Source organism: Panthera onca, chromosome A1 (assembly GCF_046562875.1).
Source record: "Panthera onca isolate mPanOnc1 chromosome A1, mPanOnc1 haplotype 2, whole genome shotgun sequence".
Taxonomy (NCBI): domain Eukaryota; kingdom Metazoa; phylum Chordata; class Mammalia; order Carnivora; family Felidae; genus Panthera; species Panthera onca.
Window position 1 is genome coordinate 188,192,135 of NC_138339.1, and position 18,334 is coordinate 188,210,468.

Consider the following 18,334-nt stretch of genomic DNA (forward strand, 5'->3'; position numbering starts at 1 on the left):
GCCCTCAGCTCCTAACTTACTTTAAAACTCCATAGGTCATTAATATAAAACTTGGTTATAATTGGATTAATGGCTTTCCTTTCTATAAATATGTATTCAGGAATGTCATGTGTTCTTGTCATTGTGTCTTTAGTGAGATCTATGGATTTGATAAAGTTTCCCTGCATGCAGCTCTTTTACTGCATAGCAACCCCAAGGCTTGTCATTATGGACCAATCTTCCCCCATGCCCCTGCTCCTCCTGAGGGAAGATAAAGGCTCCAGACACTCTCTGGATAGTGAGCAGTATTTCCTGTTATTAGTATAAGGAAAAAAATGCTCTGAAGAGGAAAGAATAGATTTCACAGATGATGACCTGGGCTTTCTTCCCATTTTGCTGTATTTGTGTTCCTTGAGTCATCTCATTTACACCCATGGCTTTAATAATCATCTACCTGTATGTCAGAGATTATAAAATAAAATCTAATCTTTGTTTGGCCTCAACTTTTTTCCTTAGCTGTACATTCGTATTCCCATCTGTCTATTTTGTACCTTCACCCAAGATCCTATACCTTAAATTCACCAGAAAGCATAGTGTTTAAATAAATGCTTAGTTCTGGAGACAGATTACGTGGCTTCAGATTTCCCTGTTTCCACTCTGCCCCTCCTTTCCCTACCCAATTCATTTTCACCATACTTGAAATTGTCTTTTTATAAAATATAAATCAAATTATATAAGTCTCCTACCTAAAACTGTCCAGTTTTTTCCTGAAATACAATCCGTTTCTTCACAAACTAGTCAATGTTTGCCTGTTCTGCTTCTCATTCTCATTCCCATTCCCCCAGCTCATCCTGCTCCAGCCATTTTGGCCTTTTTGTGTTTCTGAAACATGCTGGACTTTTTCTCTCTGCTTAGAATGTTCTGTTTTCAGATCTTTATATGGCTGACTCATTCTGTCATCAGATTCAGAGAGGCCTTTCCTGATCATTCATTCTAAAGAAGCATTCTGCTTTTGTACCTTCTACTTCCTTACCCTGTCTTATTGGGATACCATAGTAATACAGTCATGGCATGGTGAAGCAGGATAGCATGTGATTATGAGCACAGGCTCCAGAACCAGACTCCCTAGGATTGAACTCTGGTTTTGTCTACTTACTAGCTTTGTGATTTGGGGGAAGATAGTTAACCTTTTTGTAGTTCCATTTTTTGTCTTCTGTGAAATGAGGCCAATAGTAGTACTGATCTTATAGGTTGTAGTAAGGGTTAAATGAATTAAAACTTGAAATGCCCTTGTAACAGAGCCCACAGCTAATGCTGAACCAAGGTTATAGAATTTTTGTCTTCCTAGCCCTTATCAGCCTGAATTTATCTTGTTTGTTTACTTGCTTGGTCTGTTTGTTGTCTGTCTCCTCCATTCTAAACTCTAAGCTCTGCTGCCTATTTCCTTCACTTGCAAACGCCAGCACCTAAAAGGTGCCTGATAAATATTTGTTGAATAATTAAATGAATAGGTAAATAACGTTCAATAAATTACTTAATCCCTTGGAGCCATCATTTTCTTTATGTAAAATGTGGGTGATGTGTTCTTGGGAGGATTAACAGAAATAATTTTATGGCCTTGAAACAATATGTAGCACCAAGAACTAATAGAGGTATGTGTCTAGATAATTGTATCCATTATCCATTCACTCAAAAGATGGTTTATCCTCTTACTTTCTTCCTATCCTCCTTAACGGCTTTACTACTTATCTGGTAGCCTAAGATAAAAACTTCAGCCCTCTATGTTTCTCTACCCTGTCTCCTCATCCTACGCCTAATTGTTCAGTATATTCTTTCTAGGCTACCTCTTAAATGTCTATGTAATCCATCTCCTCATCCTGCTAGTTTAGATCCACCTGATTTCTTGCTTAGCCTATTTTAAACAACATTCCAACTGATTGCTCTTCTTTCCACTCTCAACTCTCAATCATCTGCCTTTTTGTTGCTAGAATTCGAGAATATAAATTTGATCACCTCACTCCCTTGCGTAATAACCTTTGATGATTCCCCATTGTCCTCAAATTTCTTAGTAAGTATGTGAGGCTCTTTACAATATGACTTGAGCTTTGGCCTTTTTCTGTCCTCTCCAGCCTTTGTCCATGCTGAATTACTCACCGGGCCCAGATTCACCATGGTGTGACATAGCCTTGCAGCTTTGCTCATGCCTTTTCCTTTACCTTCACTGGTCCTTCCCATTAGTCTCTCCTTTTTCATTCTGCCTGGTTAATTCCTCCCCAGTTGTCACTCTGTCTCTGAAGCCCTCCATGATTTCCTAACATATTCCCATTCTTCTTATATTATTAGGGATCACATGGCGTACTGAGCAGTTCCATGACTGGCATGCTGTTAATCTACCGCCTAGCTTCTTTTTTTTTTTTTTTTTTAATGTTTATTTATTTTGGGGAGACAGATAGATAGAGTGGGAGAGGGACAGAGAAAGAGGGAGACACAGAATCTGAAGCAGACTCCAGGCTCTGAGCTGTAGGCACAGAGCCTGACGTAGGGGTAGAGCCCACGAAGTGCGGGATCATGACCTGGGCCAAAGTCAGACACTCAACCGACTGAGTCACCCAGGCGCCCCTCTACTGCTTAGCTTCTTAAAGCTAAAACATATTTTTAAAAATGCACGCATATATGTATCTGTGTAAAATACATGTATGTGAAGGTGTGTGTGTGTGTGTGTGTGTGTGTGTGTATGTGTGTGTGTGTGTGTCCTTCTGTGGAGCCTGGCAGATGGAAGGAGTCCTTATACTGTAATATTCCATCTGCATCTTGAAGGGAACTAACCAGGGAATTAAGATTTTGAGCTTTCTTGAAGCTTAAAGTACAAAGAGTTTATAAGGATAGGAAATCCAAGATTCTTGGCATTTTCTCCAAATGGGGAGAGCAGAAGGATTTCCTGAAGTTCTCCAAAGTTGTACTAGAGATTGGGAGTAAGAAAGGGGAAAGGAGGAGGCCATGTTGCTGGGCTCCTGGACAAGATTTGTTTGAGTCTCTGAACTTGAACTGAGCATATCCAACCTGTCTCCATGCTGACTCTGAGCTGAGGCTCCTTTTTGGTTCACAGTTCTGCTCTTCCTAAACTGTCTCCAGACATGCCAGTACCACTCAGATTTCTCCTGCCTTTCGGCTTCCTCAGCAACACCTCTGGTCTTATTGGCCTTGGCTATTGTCCCTTCTTGACCTATTCTGGCCTTTTTTGCTTCTCATGATTCTGCTCTGACAAATACCATGATTCCTGGTATTTGACCCTGGCCTGATCTGATGACTGATTCTGCTATGCCCTTTGGTTTTCCCGGAAGGGGAGCTTGTAGACTGTCATGGGAGCCTGATGATACCCTGGGGCCAGACTGTGACAGCCAGGTGTGCTCAGGCCCCTCAGCTGCCTGAGGGGCCCTTCTCTGGGTACTCAGCTAATTGGGGATGGACAGTTACTGCAGTTTTCTGTCAACTTGTCTTTATTGTATTGATAAGATATTTTAGGAGCCTGCAATGCATGCTAATGACTAAGCAGTAAGGTTGTCAGGAAGATTGTGAAATGCTTGAGAACAAGGAGAACGTCTTCGGCTCCTTTTGTTTTCCTTTCTCATGGCCCTTCAGCATACTTTAGTCCTCAGTAACTGTCGTCAGAATGAATAATAATTACAAGGCGGCTGGATCACAGTTTTTTGTGTTGTTTTATTTTGTTTTAGATTGTTCCTCCTGGTGAGAGAATGATTTAACTATTTAATTGTAGTGAAAAATGTATAGACTAGTCCAGAGATTTTTGATTATGCTTTTTTCATGTAACAATAGTTGTTCTCTTATACTATTGAAATTTTGCTGTTGTTAAGGTTATTACATTTTAAGAAAAGATATAAGTCCTTTACTCCTTTTAGAACTGTAACAAGCTAGGAAATAGCATGTCATAGGTTGTTTCCTTCCACAAAAGATTGGGATCCCCATTGATGTCCCGTAAACTTCAAGGCTGATCTTTTCCTTTGGGGCAGAAAATTGGGGCATTTCTGTGTGGAATTGAAATGAAATATATTTGCTAAATAAAATGGAATTTAGTCCACAGTAAAAAGAGTAGTTTTATCCAACACAGGCAGTTAAATATATATGGGTCAGCCCTTTCTAAAGACTACAAAAGGGACTCTGTTCCTCTTCAATTTACGTATGCAGCTCAACACTAGGATTGTTTGTGTTAAGAATTTCTAGGTATCTCAGCAAGAATTTTCAGCATCACGATTTTTAACTACAAATGCATGGTTAGTTTAATAAACATGCACACACGAAACTTCCTTTAAAATTGTGTTAATAATATGAGCTGTTATTTCAAAACTCTGCTCTCTGTTTGAAAGCTTACAAAGCAGACTGTGCCTTAATCTTTAAACAGTACTTTTGGGAGGTAAAGGGAAGAAGGATGGCTGCACAGGCCTTATTTCTTTATCTGGTTCCACTTTCCATGTCACCTCTTTAAGGGGGAAATTGTGACTTCTTTATTCTTGCAAATGTTGAAGCACTTTCTATTCTGTGCTAAAACTAAGATGCAGCATAATATAGTTTGTATTTTTTTTTTTTAATGCCTCGATATTAGACCCTGAGACCAGTACCTATGTGATGTTTGGGCCCTAAAATTTTGCATTTAAAATTTTGCTCATTTCACATAAGTAGCATTGTTTCCTTACAGTTGAAGATGCCTGCTGATTATGCATGAGGTAGAAAGATGATCATGTATACTTTCTGTAGTTAGCACACTTAAAGATGGAGCTTTTAAATTTGTGGTTCTGGTTCAGACTTAGTCTTCATATCTCAGGTTAAAATAGCCACCCTCTTTTGGGAACCTGAGTAGCTCAGTCGGTTAAGTGTCCGACTCTTGGTTTCGCCTCAGATCATGATCTCAAGGTTCGTGAAATTGAGCCCTGCATTGGGCTCTGCGCTGTCAGCGCAGAGCCTGTTTGGGGTTCTTTGTCTCTGTCTCTCTTTTTGTCTCTCAAAATAAATAAATAAACTTAAAAAAAAAAATAGCCACTGTCTTTGGGTTGGCATTTGCCAGGGTGATGTCTGTGCTATAGTTTCCTGAAAGGCCACTTTAACGAATGATCTTTGGAAGTTACAAAATATTCTTGAGCGTGTATCTAGAACATAGTCGGTGTTTGATAAATATTTATAAATTTTGTGCATACATATCTGCATGACTTCCTGTATCTTTCCGTATTTCCTCACCATGTTTCATTAGAAAATGCATGTATTAATAAATATTACAGCAATGTTCTTAACTGTACGTACAAACTGTGTGCTCAGCAAACCTAGCTTGTGTTTTACATTACTTTATAACATAAACAGGTGCTTATATTACTTAAGAAGGAATCTCATGTTCAAGCACTTCATGTGATTTCAGACATGGTATTTGGACTCAGACTTGAATTCAAATCCTATCCTTGAACAAGAGACAGTCTTTTTAAGCTTCTCATTTCTTATCTTTAAAATCAAAATAACATCATTTTTCACAAGGTTGACATAACAATTCAATTAAAAAGATTGGGGCTTCTGGGTGGCTCAGTTGGTTAAGTGCCAGACTCTTGATTTTGACTCAGGTCATGATCTCACAGTTCATGAGATCGAGCCCCACATCAGGCTCTGCACCGAGAGCAGAGAACCTGCTTGGGAGTGTCTCTCTCTCTCTCTCTCTCTCTCTCTCTCTCTTTCTCTTTCTCTCTGCCCCTCTACTTCATGTTCTCTCTACCTCTCTTTTTTTCTCAAAATAAATAAATAAACATTAAAAAAAAAGATCTTCTATAACAAGCATATAGCAATGTGCTTGATGCAAGTAAACATTTAGTAAATAGTGGCTGCTGCTGTTATTTTTGTCACCATCATTGTCAGTAGTCATCAGGCTACTGTTAAATAATTACTATAATTACATTTACTCTTGGTAAATTCCATCATAAAAGTTCACTTCATTTATTTATTTATTTGATGATGGGCTGTTTCTTTCTTTGTTTATTTGATGATGGTCCAGAAAACAGAAATGTTGTCTTGAGTCTTCTGGAGGGAAGAATGCTTCCTGTTCTCTCAGTCTGCCTCATATTTTTAATGTATTTTTGTGGGACCAACTTGTGTGTCTAGGATTGGCCATAGACCATACTTTTATGATGAATAAATTCTCTAAGAATATAGCATTTTCATAACGGAGTATTTAACTTTAAAAAGAAAACTCTTGAAGAAATACTGGCAAGTCACACAGCTCAGCAGCAGATAAAAATGCATAGGCCACTTCCCAGAGCTTCCCTAGTAGTTTATTGTATTTAAAAAAAATTTTTTTAATGTTTATTTATTTTTGAGAGACAGAGACAGAGTACGAGTGGGGGAGGGACAGAGAGAGAGGGAGACACACAATCCAAAGCAGGCTCCAGGCTCTGAGCTGTTAGCACAGAGCCCGGCACAGGGCTCGAACCACAAACCATGAAATCATGATCTGAGCTGAAGTCAGACACTTAGCCGACTGAGCCAGGCGCCCCTTCCCTAGTAGTTTAAAAAATTTTTTTTAATGTTTATTTATTATTGAGAGAGAGACAGAGTGTGAGCACGGGAGGGGCAGAGAGAAAGGGAGACAGAATCCAGAGCAGCCTCCAGGCTCTGAGCTTGCTGTCAGCACAGAGCCTGACACAGGGCTTGAACTCACAAACTGCGAGATCATGACCTGAGCCGAAGTCGGACATTTAACCAACTGAGCCACCCAGGCGCCCCCCACCATCCCTAGTAGTTTAAAGACAGAATGCTCCCCACCGTCCTCCTGACACATACACAAGAGTTAGATAGATATGGGTGAACACAGAGATGACCCTTTGGAAGCAGATGAGACAAAGGCCCCTACCACCAAATACAGTTTTGAGCTTCTTACAGTCCTGGTCCTCTCTGCCCTCTTTCCTTGAAATATGCCCCTTTACCCACCCTGCACACATAAACACAAGGCAGAACACAGTACTTGGGCCTCTCCCTGTTCTTCCCACTCCTGTCAAAACTCATGTTCCTGAAGAGCTCATGTTACAAGCTACTCACTTAAGTTATGTGTAATCAAAAACAGGAGTTTGCAAATTTAAGGAATCTCTCACTGGTGAATTTTGCTTTAGAAGAAAATACTTAGGAATGGGAAAGAAATAATGGGATGTTCTTCCCTTCCAAACCCTACCTCTCCTCTGTTTAAAGTAAGATATTTTTCTAATATCTAAAACTCAGAATGAGCAGATATGCAATTGGCAGTTATATAGACAGGCAACTCTACAATAAAATTCCCCCTGTGAATGGGTTATTCTTTTTTAGGGTAAGTAAGTGGTAGTTATTTTAAAAAAATTTCGAGACTGGGGCGCCTGGGTGGCTCAGTCGGTTGAGTGTTCGACTTCAGCTCAGGTCATGATCTCACAGTTTGTGAGTTCGAGCCCCACATCAGGCTCTGTGCTGACAGCTCGGAGCCTGGAGCCTGCTTCAGATTCTGTGTCTCCTTCTGTCTCTGCCCCTCCCTCACTTGTGCTCTCTATCAAAAATAAATAAATCAAAAAAAAATTTCAAGACTCATAAGTTTACTTGGTTTTCTTACATATCAACTGTTCCTTTAGTATAGGTGATCCTCACTTTGCACAGTTGTGTACGACCATAAAAAGGCTATTCAGGTTAAAACCATGAAAAGCAATCTTAATCATCAATGAGTAAACCAAGTTGCTTTATAAACTTTGATAATTTTTGTCAAAACATTAAATCTCTTGTTATCAGTTATAAATGTATATGGAAATAAACAGTAAAACTAATTAGTGTGTTAATATTTACACAGTACAATTTAAAACATTAGAAACATTGCAAATTAAGGTATTTCTTTGTGAAAAAACCTGTAGAGAATAATCTGAATAGTGCTTGTCTTTGTATCATAACTTACGATATGAAGCCAGTATCTTTTCTGATGCCTTGACGAATTGCCATACTCCTAAGTTTGCATCAGCTCCCAACATTTTATCCTTAATGTTTTCAATGTCATGAAATATCTCCATATTGCCTTAATGTGAAGTTTTTTTTACCAGCCTGTCACTTCCTCTAGACATCTTTATTCTTTTCATCACAACTACTTCTCTTATTTATGTCAATAAGTTTGCCGCTCCCAAGTTCCTCTGGCATTGCTAGGGTCTCTCAAATAGTGACAGTTTCAACATTTCTGTGGTCAGATCTTCAGTAACTACATTTACAAATGGATCCAGTTTTACTTCTAGCATTGATCACTTTACATTTCTTTGGTCCACCGTTTTTGTTGGCCAGTTCTGTCTTTTGATTATTCATCCTTGTAAAATGTATGTGGCAGCACTACATGTTTTACTGTCTGTCTGTGAACTGAATAACAGATGCAGACTGACCAATCACTTTCAGACTTTGAAAGAAGTGACCTGATTGGTCACTGATGCACATCTGTTATTTATGTAGTGTTTTGTGAACTGAAAAGCGAGTAGTGAGATTTTTATTTTATGCAGTTTCATGCAGTTAGTCACAGCTGATATAATGTGGTAAGTGTGAACCACATTGTTAAGTGACTGGGGTTACTTAACTGTGGCAACTGAAATTTACGCATATAAGAACCATGTACAGCAAGGATATCTATGCTGGAAAACTGTCACGTAGGCCAGATTATAAAAGCTGATCCAGATCCAAAGATTGCTTTCACTTTCTTTTACAGTTACTACCTCAGCGAGCAAGTAAGGGAAAGATGTGAAATCAGATACATGGGAGGCAGGTAGATTCACCTCCCTGGTGTCACCCTGTGTCCTGAAGATGTTTCTGAAGTTTAGTGGTCTCAGCAACCCACTGGGCTTGATGCATTTATCCCTTTTGTGGGGATGCCATTGAGAACTAGAGACACAAAGTTAATTGCTCAAGTTTTCACAAATAGTTAATGGCAGCATAGCACTAGAGGTTAGGTCTTTTGGTACTTTGAGCACATCTTACTACTCCTGTGTGATGGGCTATGAGAAAATGCGGACTGAGGAACTTTTCATTGTTAAAGACGCTCTACTCTATAATACCTCAGAGGTCAAACCAATAGGACTTTCATCTCTCTTACTGCTAATAGGGACAGGAACAATCTTGCACCTCTGTAGCTTTTTGGACAAGGAGCCCTAATCCAGAATGTATATATCAGTTAACATTGCAAGCTGAAAAATCCTTTAAGCTTCTCCTAGATTCTAGCAGAACATACTTCTGGTATATCAGTTGCAGCTCCCACACTGCTTTACGAGGTTTTCTCTGACATAATGAAGCCTTTGGCCATCACTGCTACTTTGAAAATCAAAGCCTTTTGGTCTCTAATGGAATGTTTATAAAAATACTCCATTTTGAAATTTGCTCAGGAAAAGGAAGTATGGTAAATGATGTTAGAATTCCCTCTGGCTTGCCTTGGCATTGATTCATTTAATGTTATGTACTCTGGAAATATCTGGAATTAGTGTGAATCAGAGTATTAAAACCCAAAGTTAAATAAGCCATTATCTTCATTGTCTTCTTTTATGGAATTATCGCATCAGATATGCAGTCCTAATTGTTATTTCTATATGACTTGATTAATTTCTCTTTGCCAAATTTAATATAGATACCTTTGTGAGCTAAAAATTCCTAATAACTATGTCAAAGTCTTATGTTTCCATTCTTTTGCTAAGGTTGAAGTGCAAGGTTTTTTTTTGTTTTTGTTTTTGGAAGGAGCAGTATAAGATGGCAAACCTGTAGTAAAAAACAAAATAAAAAACCCACAAAACTGTACTGTGTATATGTTGTCCTCTGTTGCTTTCTTTGGTGTCAGTGAAAAAAAAAAAAAAAAAGAAAAACAGTCCAAAGTATGAAACATTCAACTTAGTAATATAACAACTCATAATACTTACATGTAATAGAGGCCCATGGACCCTTCAGCCCATCCTGTCCTGCGGTGTTGGCTCTGTCTTGCTGTGTCAGGCATTGATGCATCTTAAAGTAAGAAAATAACATTTATTCAAGAAGTATTTAATGAGGACTACCGTATACCAGGAGTTGTTCTAGGGGACTAGCAGTAAACATAAGATGGCCAAACTCCCTGCTTTCCTGGAGCTTATACTTTAATTGGAGAGAGAGAGAGACAAAAACAAATTACATTGATTGATTAATTAATTGATCAGTTCCATGGCTTTCACTGTACATTTCTGTTAGTTTGCCCACCAGTACAAGCCTCTTATTAGCATGGTAAAAAGGTCTGATCACTCAGAGTATTATAGACTTGTAAAGTATTGAAATGGAACTTTGGGGAATTGAGGGCAGTGACCTTTTAGAAAACCGCCAGCTCCATCAGTGACTTCTGCTTGCTTGTCCCTGTCATATGTGCTCCATTGCTGGCCTTTGTTGTTGGTTCTCATGGCACTTCAGCTTTCTCTCTGAAGTAACACAATACATGGTTAGGGCTGTCCTTTTGACTTCAACTCAGAACCATTTATTAACTTGCTTCTTTTCAAAACATAATTTAAAAATAAACAGAGGGGCAAATGTAGCGTCTTAAAGTGACATTATATTTGAAATTCCAGGCTGAAACCTAGAATAAGAAACTATAAATATTTTGGGAAATATTTCTTATTTGTCACTTGTCTTTCCTTAGGTAAGCCTCTGAGTTCCCAAGGACATCCTTTGGTAATAGCTGACTTACTATCTAGTAACATTATTCAATTTTAAATCATTTGATTTTTTTCATTTGAGTTTACCTTTATTGTAAAAATTGCACTTAAGAAAAAAATTTTTGATAAGCTAATTTTAAGGCTGTCACTTTTGCCGTTCGCATTAAAAAAACATGATACACAATTTTTCCATTTAAAAATATGTGGGTTATTTGATTATGCCACAGTGGTTACAGTCAAGAACTCACTAACATTTTTGCTGATGTCCTTAAGATCTTTGTTCACTCTTTAAAATTCTCTCACAGAAACTACAGCTCTTTCAACTATAGCATTTACAAACCAAACATTTGTCTCTAACAAAGAAAGAAAAACTACTAGCATTCATTTAACCAGATATTCATAGTAGTAAACTTTGTCTTTAAAATAGGGAGGCTTATTATTGTATTTGGTTTTGTTTTTGTTATACCTGTGGTTTTTGCTTTGTTTTTTAGAAGGGAGTGTGCTCTTTCCGGGAGTTCAGTTAGTTGCAATGAGTAGATCAATATTCAGTACCGTGTCTTTTAAGGCCCTTTCTAACTCTGAGATTTTATGAATCTATATTTACCTTTGCCCCACTTTTTTTTTTTCAACGTTTTTTATTTATTTTTGGGACAGAGAGAGACAGAGCATGAACGGGGGAGGGGCAGAGAGAGAGGGAGACACAGAATCGGAAACAGGCTCCAGGCTCCGAGCCATCAGCCCAGAGCCTGACGCGGGGCTCAAACTCACGGACCGCGAGATCGTGACCTGGCTGAAGTCGGACGCTTAACCGACTGCGCCACCCAGGCGCCCCACCCACTTTTTACTCTTTGTGACCAGCGAGAGCAGGGATTGTGTCGGAGTGAACTACAGCATGAATTGGGCTGTATGTAGGAGAAGGAGTTGGGCATTGAGTGAGAGGCATACAACATGTAGTGGTTGACTCTAAAAGGTAGTTGCTGTGGATTTCCTCTCCTTTATGTTTTTTTTTTTTTTTTAATATCTAGTACATTTTCTTACTTGTAATACTTTTATAATTAGGGGGAAAAGGAAGAAAAAGATAAACCCATAGGTAGAAACAATTTTTAGAAGTTACCTTGTTGGGGCACCTGGGTGGCTCAGTTGGTTAAATGTCTGACTTGATTTTGGCTCAGGTTATGATCTCACAGTTCGTGGATTCAAGCCCCCACATAGGGCTCTGTGCTAACAGCCTGGAGCCTGCTTGGGATTCTCTCTCCCTCTCTCTCTGGCCTTCCCTAACTTGCTCGCATGCAGATGCACTCTCTGTCGCTCACTCAAAATAAGTAAGTAAACTGAAAAGAAGAAGAAGAAGAAGAAGAAGAAGAAGAAGAAGAAGAAGAAGAAGAAGTTGTTACCTTCTCAAATACTTCCCTCCAGACAATCCGTGAATTCTTCAAGACGGATCAATATTTAAGTCATGAAAAAGATGATTAAAAGGAGGCTTTTTAAAAACTTCTGTGGCAAGAAATATTTTTCATGGGGTTAGAATGTAAGGCTTACGTTTATTGGCTTGTAAGAAGCAGTTTTCTTGAAAGATGGAATTTTCTTTGGTGTTCAGATGGAATTTAAGGTAGGCATTTTATATCCATTGGAGCTGGGACAGTCTTATTGATCTTTGTATCCCCCACTCTGGATAATACCATGAGCCTATACTAGGTGCTCAGAAGCGTTTTCTGAGCTGAACCCAGTACCCATTCTTAAGGGAATAATGAAAACAAGATAATGCTGAGTAAAAGAAGTGAATTTTTGATGTGTTCTTTTTCATTTACTCTCCAAAATGTTCCTTTCCAGGAAATGTAAAAATGTTTTTATGCGTAATATATTGGAACCACAGGTACTGCCTTTGTATTTCAAAGTTGGAAGAAATGAGATTGATGTCCCACACAGTTGTAAAATGCCAAAAATAAGTAGAAATGAAATGAATTAAAGCCCAGTGTTCAGAAGGCCAAGTAAAAGCTTCAGATCAAGGGTGGCTATAATTGAAAGGGTCCAAATAAGTATTTAAAACCACCCCTGCTGGGACTGCTAAGATTTCTGAATTTCAAATTGGCATTTTATGTTTGACAAGGTGACATTGTACAAGAAATGTATTGTAAAACACTGCTGTACGATAGGAAAATGATTGAATGTAAATATTTCAAAATGTGGACCACTGTTCAAATGTTATCATAAATCTTTGCCATTGTTTTAGGGGATAACCCTGCATGCATATATGAGCTGAATTGATAGAGCTAGCTCTTGGAAGGGAAGTCAGCAGTGAAGTTTCTGCCTCTCTGCCATTACTAGTCTTATTTGACCACAAAAGTATCCTACGAGATCTTTGCCAGTATTATCATATGCATATTATTACATACAGTGCAGAAACTCTTTGTTGAAGATACTACATCTGTCTGGTATTGCTTTTGTACTGTTCCATCGACTGGTCTGAAAGGTCACTGGTATGTGAGATTAGAATGGGCTGACATAGTTTGCACCCTTAACTTTGAAAAAGAAAGAAAAAAGCTTGAACTGTAAAGTTAACTATCCTTCCATTCCTTGCAGGTTTGGAAGGTTTACAGTAGCTGCTCTTCAGTCCAAAGTAGAACAGCATGAACGTGAAACCAATCGCCTCAAGAAAGCCCTGGAACGAAGTGATAAATATATAGAGGAACTAGAATCTCAGATTGCACAGCTAAAAAATTCAAGCGAAGAGAAGGAAGCTATAAATTCCATTTGCCAGAGAGCACTTTCTACAGATGGCAAGGGGAGCCTAGGCGGTGAGGAGGATATGGCATCAAAGAATCAAGGTGATGGTGCCAGAAAGCAGCTTGGCTCATCCACCTCAAGTTCTCACCTGCCAAAGCCTTCCAGCAGTTCTGCCAGGCAGGAAAGCACCAGCAAAACAGAACCAAATTGTTCTAAGAACAAAGACCTATATCAGAAACGGGTGGAAATAATGTTAGATGTGACAGATACAAGTATGGATACTTACTTGGAAAGAGAATGGGGTAATAAGCCAAGTGATTGTATACCCTACAAAGATGAAGAACTTTATGATCTTCCAGCTCCTTGTACTCCTCTGTCCCTTAGTTGCCTTCAGCTCAGTACTCCAGAAAACAGAGAGAGCTCTGTGGTCAAAGCAGTGGGTTCCAAAAAGCACTCAAACCATCTCAGAAAATTGGTGTTTGATGATTTTTGTGATTCTTCGAATGTTTGTACTAAAGACTCATCAGAAGATGATAGAAGTGAAAATGAAAAGAAATCAGAATGTTTTACTTCCTCAAAGACAGGGTTTTGGGATTGTTGTTCCACGAGCTATGCCCAGAGCTTGGATTTTGAAAGCTCAGAGGGAAACACAATAGCAAATTCTGTTGGAGAAATTTCTTTAAAATTAAGTGAGAAATCAGGCTCATGCATATCCAAGAGGTTGAATTCTATTCGCTGTTTTGAAATGAATCGGACAAGAACATCCAGTGAAGCATCAATGGACGCAGCTTACCTTGACAAAATATCTGAGTTGGATTCAATGATGTCGGAGTCAGACAACAGCAAGAGCCCTTGTAATAACGGTTTTAAGTCAGTAGATTTGGATGGGTTATCAAAGTCCTCTCAAGGCAGTGAATTTCTTGAGGAACCAGATAAGTTGGATGAAAGAACTAAGCCAAACCTTTCCAAAGGTTCTCTAACTACTGATCAGTTAGAAAATGGAAATGAATGGAAACCCACTTCTTTTTTTCTCCTCTCTCCATCTGACCAAGAAATGAATGAAGATTTTTCACTCCATACCAGTTCTAACCCAGGAACTAATGAAATCAAACCACCGAGCTGTTTGTTTCAGACTGAGTTTTCCCAGGGTGTTTTGTTAAGCAGTTCACACCGGCTATTTGAAGATCAGAGGTTTGGATCATCTTTGTTTAAGATGACCTCAGAGATGCATGGTCTTCATAACCACCTTCAGTCTCCTTGGTCTACTTCTTTTGTGCCTGAAAAGAGGAATAAAAATATCAATCAGTCAACGAAAAGAAAAATCCAGAGCAGTCTTTCCAATGCCAGCCCATCAAAAGCAACGAAAAGTTGACTCATTAGAAAGGTGTCATTTGTGTTTTCGTCCTGAGAGGAATATAAGTTTTTAAAGTTACTTTTTCCCTCATAAAAGTTCTGTACAATTTTGAATTGATAATCTGTAGTCAAGTGTCAAGTCAGAATGGTGAATTAGCCTGTACCCAGAATACTTTTAAAGAATTTGTCCTTTTTCATTTTCATTTGGGGATCTTTTTAATCAGAAGAGGTAGGGAGAGGGTTTCTTTTAATGAATATTGTATGTATCTGGTTTGGGTGTATTTTGTTTTCTTGAGTCTTGATTTAGCTGTTAGATACAGTGGCCTGTAAATGAGCCTCAGTTGTCTTCAGAACGTGGATTTCTTAAATAAAACTTTTCATATTGTCTACACACTGCTTATAAGACACTTGAGTTTCTTTAAAGCTTTCCTTGGGTGGAAGTTATTTTGCCTGCCCCTTTTTATTTATGTTTAGTGATGGCCCAACTTTTAGGCAAGGCCATGGTGGAAAAATAGCACTCTAAGCTTAGTCCAGTATTCATTTGCTTTTTTTTTTTTTCAGGTTTTATGTATGTTTGCATTTTTAACATTGTGTTTTGTCCAGTTTTTGTGAAAACATTTTGCTAGTATGAAAGAATACATTTTGTATATGAAAATATTTGTTTTATATCGGGTAGCTTTCATTTGCTCATCTCTTTGTGTGCGTCGAAAATCAGAAATTGAGCCTACTTTGGAAAGAAGGCACAGAACGGTTGGGTTTGGAGGATCCTAAACATGGTAGCTTTATTGTTCCAGATACACAGGTGCGGAACTGCCCTTTGTCAAGTTCTTGATCCACTTTTATCCTGGTGGAGCTTTTTTTGGAGTGATCAAGTTCTTGTTTGCATGTTACTATTCTTTGTGGAAACTCTGTATGCATGGTAGCATTCTTGCTTGCACTGTTTTCCTTAAGAAAAAAAAGTTTTAGTTGGCTAATAGAATATCTTTTATGTAGGATAAAAATTTTTTTCATGAAGAGTGTTAAGGAGATGAGAATAGGTGAGCTAAGCACAATTTTTAATTTGGGCTCCGAAAAAGTATATTCTAAACATGTTTGGTATGCCTATATAGGCCTTTCAAAATGGTTTGTATGCTAATGACTTGTTTATCTAATGTGCACTGAACAATTTTACATTAATACTGTACTGTTTTACATTAATACTGCATGCTTTTCTATGTGAATTGAATAAAGGATGTCATAAGCACTGTAATCCTTGATGGTGTCTCAGATATTGAATTAGCCTATAAAGACCAGTAAAACTTGTAATTTTTAATTGGTCATGATAATATAGGGGTTGACAAACTATGGAGCATGGACCAAATCTGGCCTATACCTGTTTTTTGTGGAAGGAAGTTCTGTGAACTATGAAAATGGTTTTTGTGCTTTTTGATGGTCTTTGAAAATCCAAAATACTTCCTAATACAGAAAAATGATATAAAATTCAAATTTCAGTGTTTCTAAATAAAGTCTTTATTAGAACATAGCTACACTCATTTGTTTACGTAATATCTGTAACTGCTTTTGCATTGCAGTGGCAGAGTTGAATAGTTGCCGCTGAGACCGTATGGCCCACAAAGCCTAAAATATTTACTGTTTGGCCTTTTACAGAAGAATTTGCTGACCCCTGTTATAATAGATTCTAAGGATTCAATAAAACCATAAAAGTATAACAAATCAGTTTTATGATTTGAAGAATCATGCCCTCCACTTTTGGAAATAATAAGGGCCAAAAAGAAAAGCTAATGTAAAGCATCATTTTTATTTTATCATGTATGTTTTCCAATAAGTATTTGTGTGGTATTTTTTCTTTTGATATGTTAATGATACTCTTAGAGATATTAATAGTTTAGGTGTCTTTGACAATGTGGTAAATATATTTGAAATTTCACTAAATATAAAAACCTACAATTTTTCTCAGTAATCACAGAGTAAACTTGGGGGTAAGCCTCACTCTAATTCTGTCTGTAACTCTTTTTTACTATGAATGTGTCAGTTTTTAATTCATTAATCCAGTATAAACTGACAGTGTGCCATGGCAATCCAGAATGTGTAACCTGATTTACTAATGCCTAATCAGGGTTAGTGTCTATATTGGACCAGAGTATTTCCCAGCTGCTTCAGAAACCTTGCTCCATCCTTCCTAAAACAATATTTCATGTATTAAATTAAACCTGTGACTTTTTCAGTTGAAGGTAATAACCTCCAGGATTTTATTTTTTTAATGTTTTTTTTTTTGAGAGAGAGAGGGAGAGAGAATGAGGGGAGGGGGAGGGTGGAGAAAGAGGGAGACAGAGGATCTGAAGCAGGCTTTGAGCTCTGTCAGCACAGAGCCCAATGTGGGGCTCAGACTCACAAACCACAAGATCATGACCTGAGCTGAAGTCAGAAACTTAACCAACTGGGCGACTCAGCCACCCCTGCAGGATTTTATTTTAATCACATATTCTCATTTGTACTCTTTTACCATAATCTGATATATCATAATAAGTACAGTGGTTTTGTATTTTCAAGTACATCTATTATATGCACACTGTAAACACAAAACAAAAACTTCTATTGAAAGCAAGTACTTTGCTAAATTTTATTTCCTAATAATCCTCTTTTCAAACTCTGTGAGTCAAGAACTCTTATCCCCACCTTACAAATAAGTGAATTGAAGATCAGTGATTACATGGCTGGAATGGGACAGAACCATGTCTTAGAGCTGGGCCTCTGACTCCAGACCTTGTACTCTTCCTCCCCCATGCATGAGAGTTCGCAATTGTAGGCCAAAGGATGAATGGAATTGAAATTTCCACGGATTCTTTTTAAAGTACTACTTTAGAAGTATTAGCATGTTTCTTTTCAAGTAGCATTTAATTCCTGCCAGTGTTCCAGGGTCTAACTCCACTACTAAGGTAGAAGCTCAAGGATGGGAGTTGTGTGCCACTTTTAAGTGTAGAAAGATTCACATTAACTCTGACATGTAGCCTCTCCCTACTGAGAGGCGATGTTAGAAAAAGATGCACTCTTGATAAGAGAAGCAGACACAGTTCATGTCTATAAAAACAGCATCTTTTGATTGCTCACCTAAAGTGTAATGGCTAAGGAAATGTGACATGATGCTAGATTTTGTTCTGACATGACCTTTAGTGTTCATCTTTTAATTTTCAAAATCTTAATTCTATCCATAATGACTGTCTTTTTCCTGTTTTAATGGATCAGTTGAGACTAAAACTGAAAATGGGAGACTTTAAGATTTATAGTCCCTTAAATTTCAAATGTACTTTGTATTTCTATAATCTCTTTTGTATCTACATTTGGTTCAAAACTAAAGGTACCACTGAACAAGGGAAGAACTTTGGTCTTACACCCTAAGATGTTTCAGAAACTTGTTTCTAATACTTGAATGGTTTTCAGTTATTCAAAGTGTAATACATACACTAGATTTTGTACCTGTGAATGACACTTGTAGAACATCAAACTGAGATAACAGTTTAACTTTTATGGAATGTGGCTTATTAGATTAAAAGTATTTCCCAAAGCCTCATAAGGTCTTTCATTCCTATTTG

General features: G+C 38.0%; 1 protein-coding gene across 1 annotated transcript in view; it reads left to right on the forward strand.

Annotated features, from left to right (window-relative positions):
• Positions 1–18,300, forward strand: part of OBI1 (ORC ubiquitin ligase 1) — a 43,382-nt gene extending 25,082 nt beyond the window's left edge. The window contains exon 6 of the mRNA XM_060636890.3: positions 13,248–18,300. Coding sequence (XP_060492873.3) covers positions 13,248–14,763 — 1,516 coding nt within the window. The 3' untranslated portion in view covers positions 14,764–18,300. The remainder of the gene's footprint in view (positions 1–13,247) is intronic.
• The last annotated feature ends 34 nt before the right edge of the window (positions 18,301–18,334 follow it).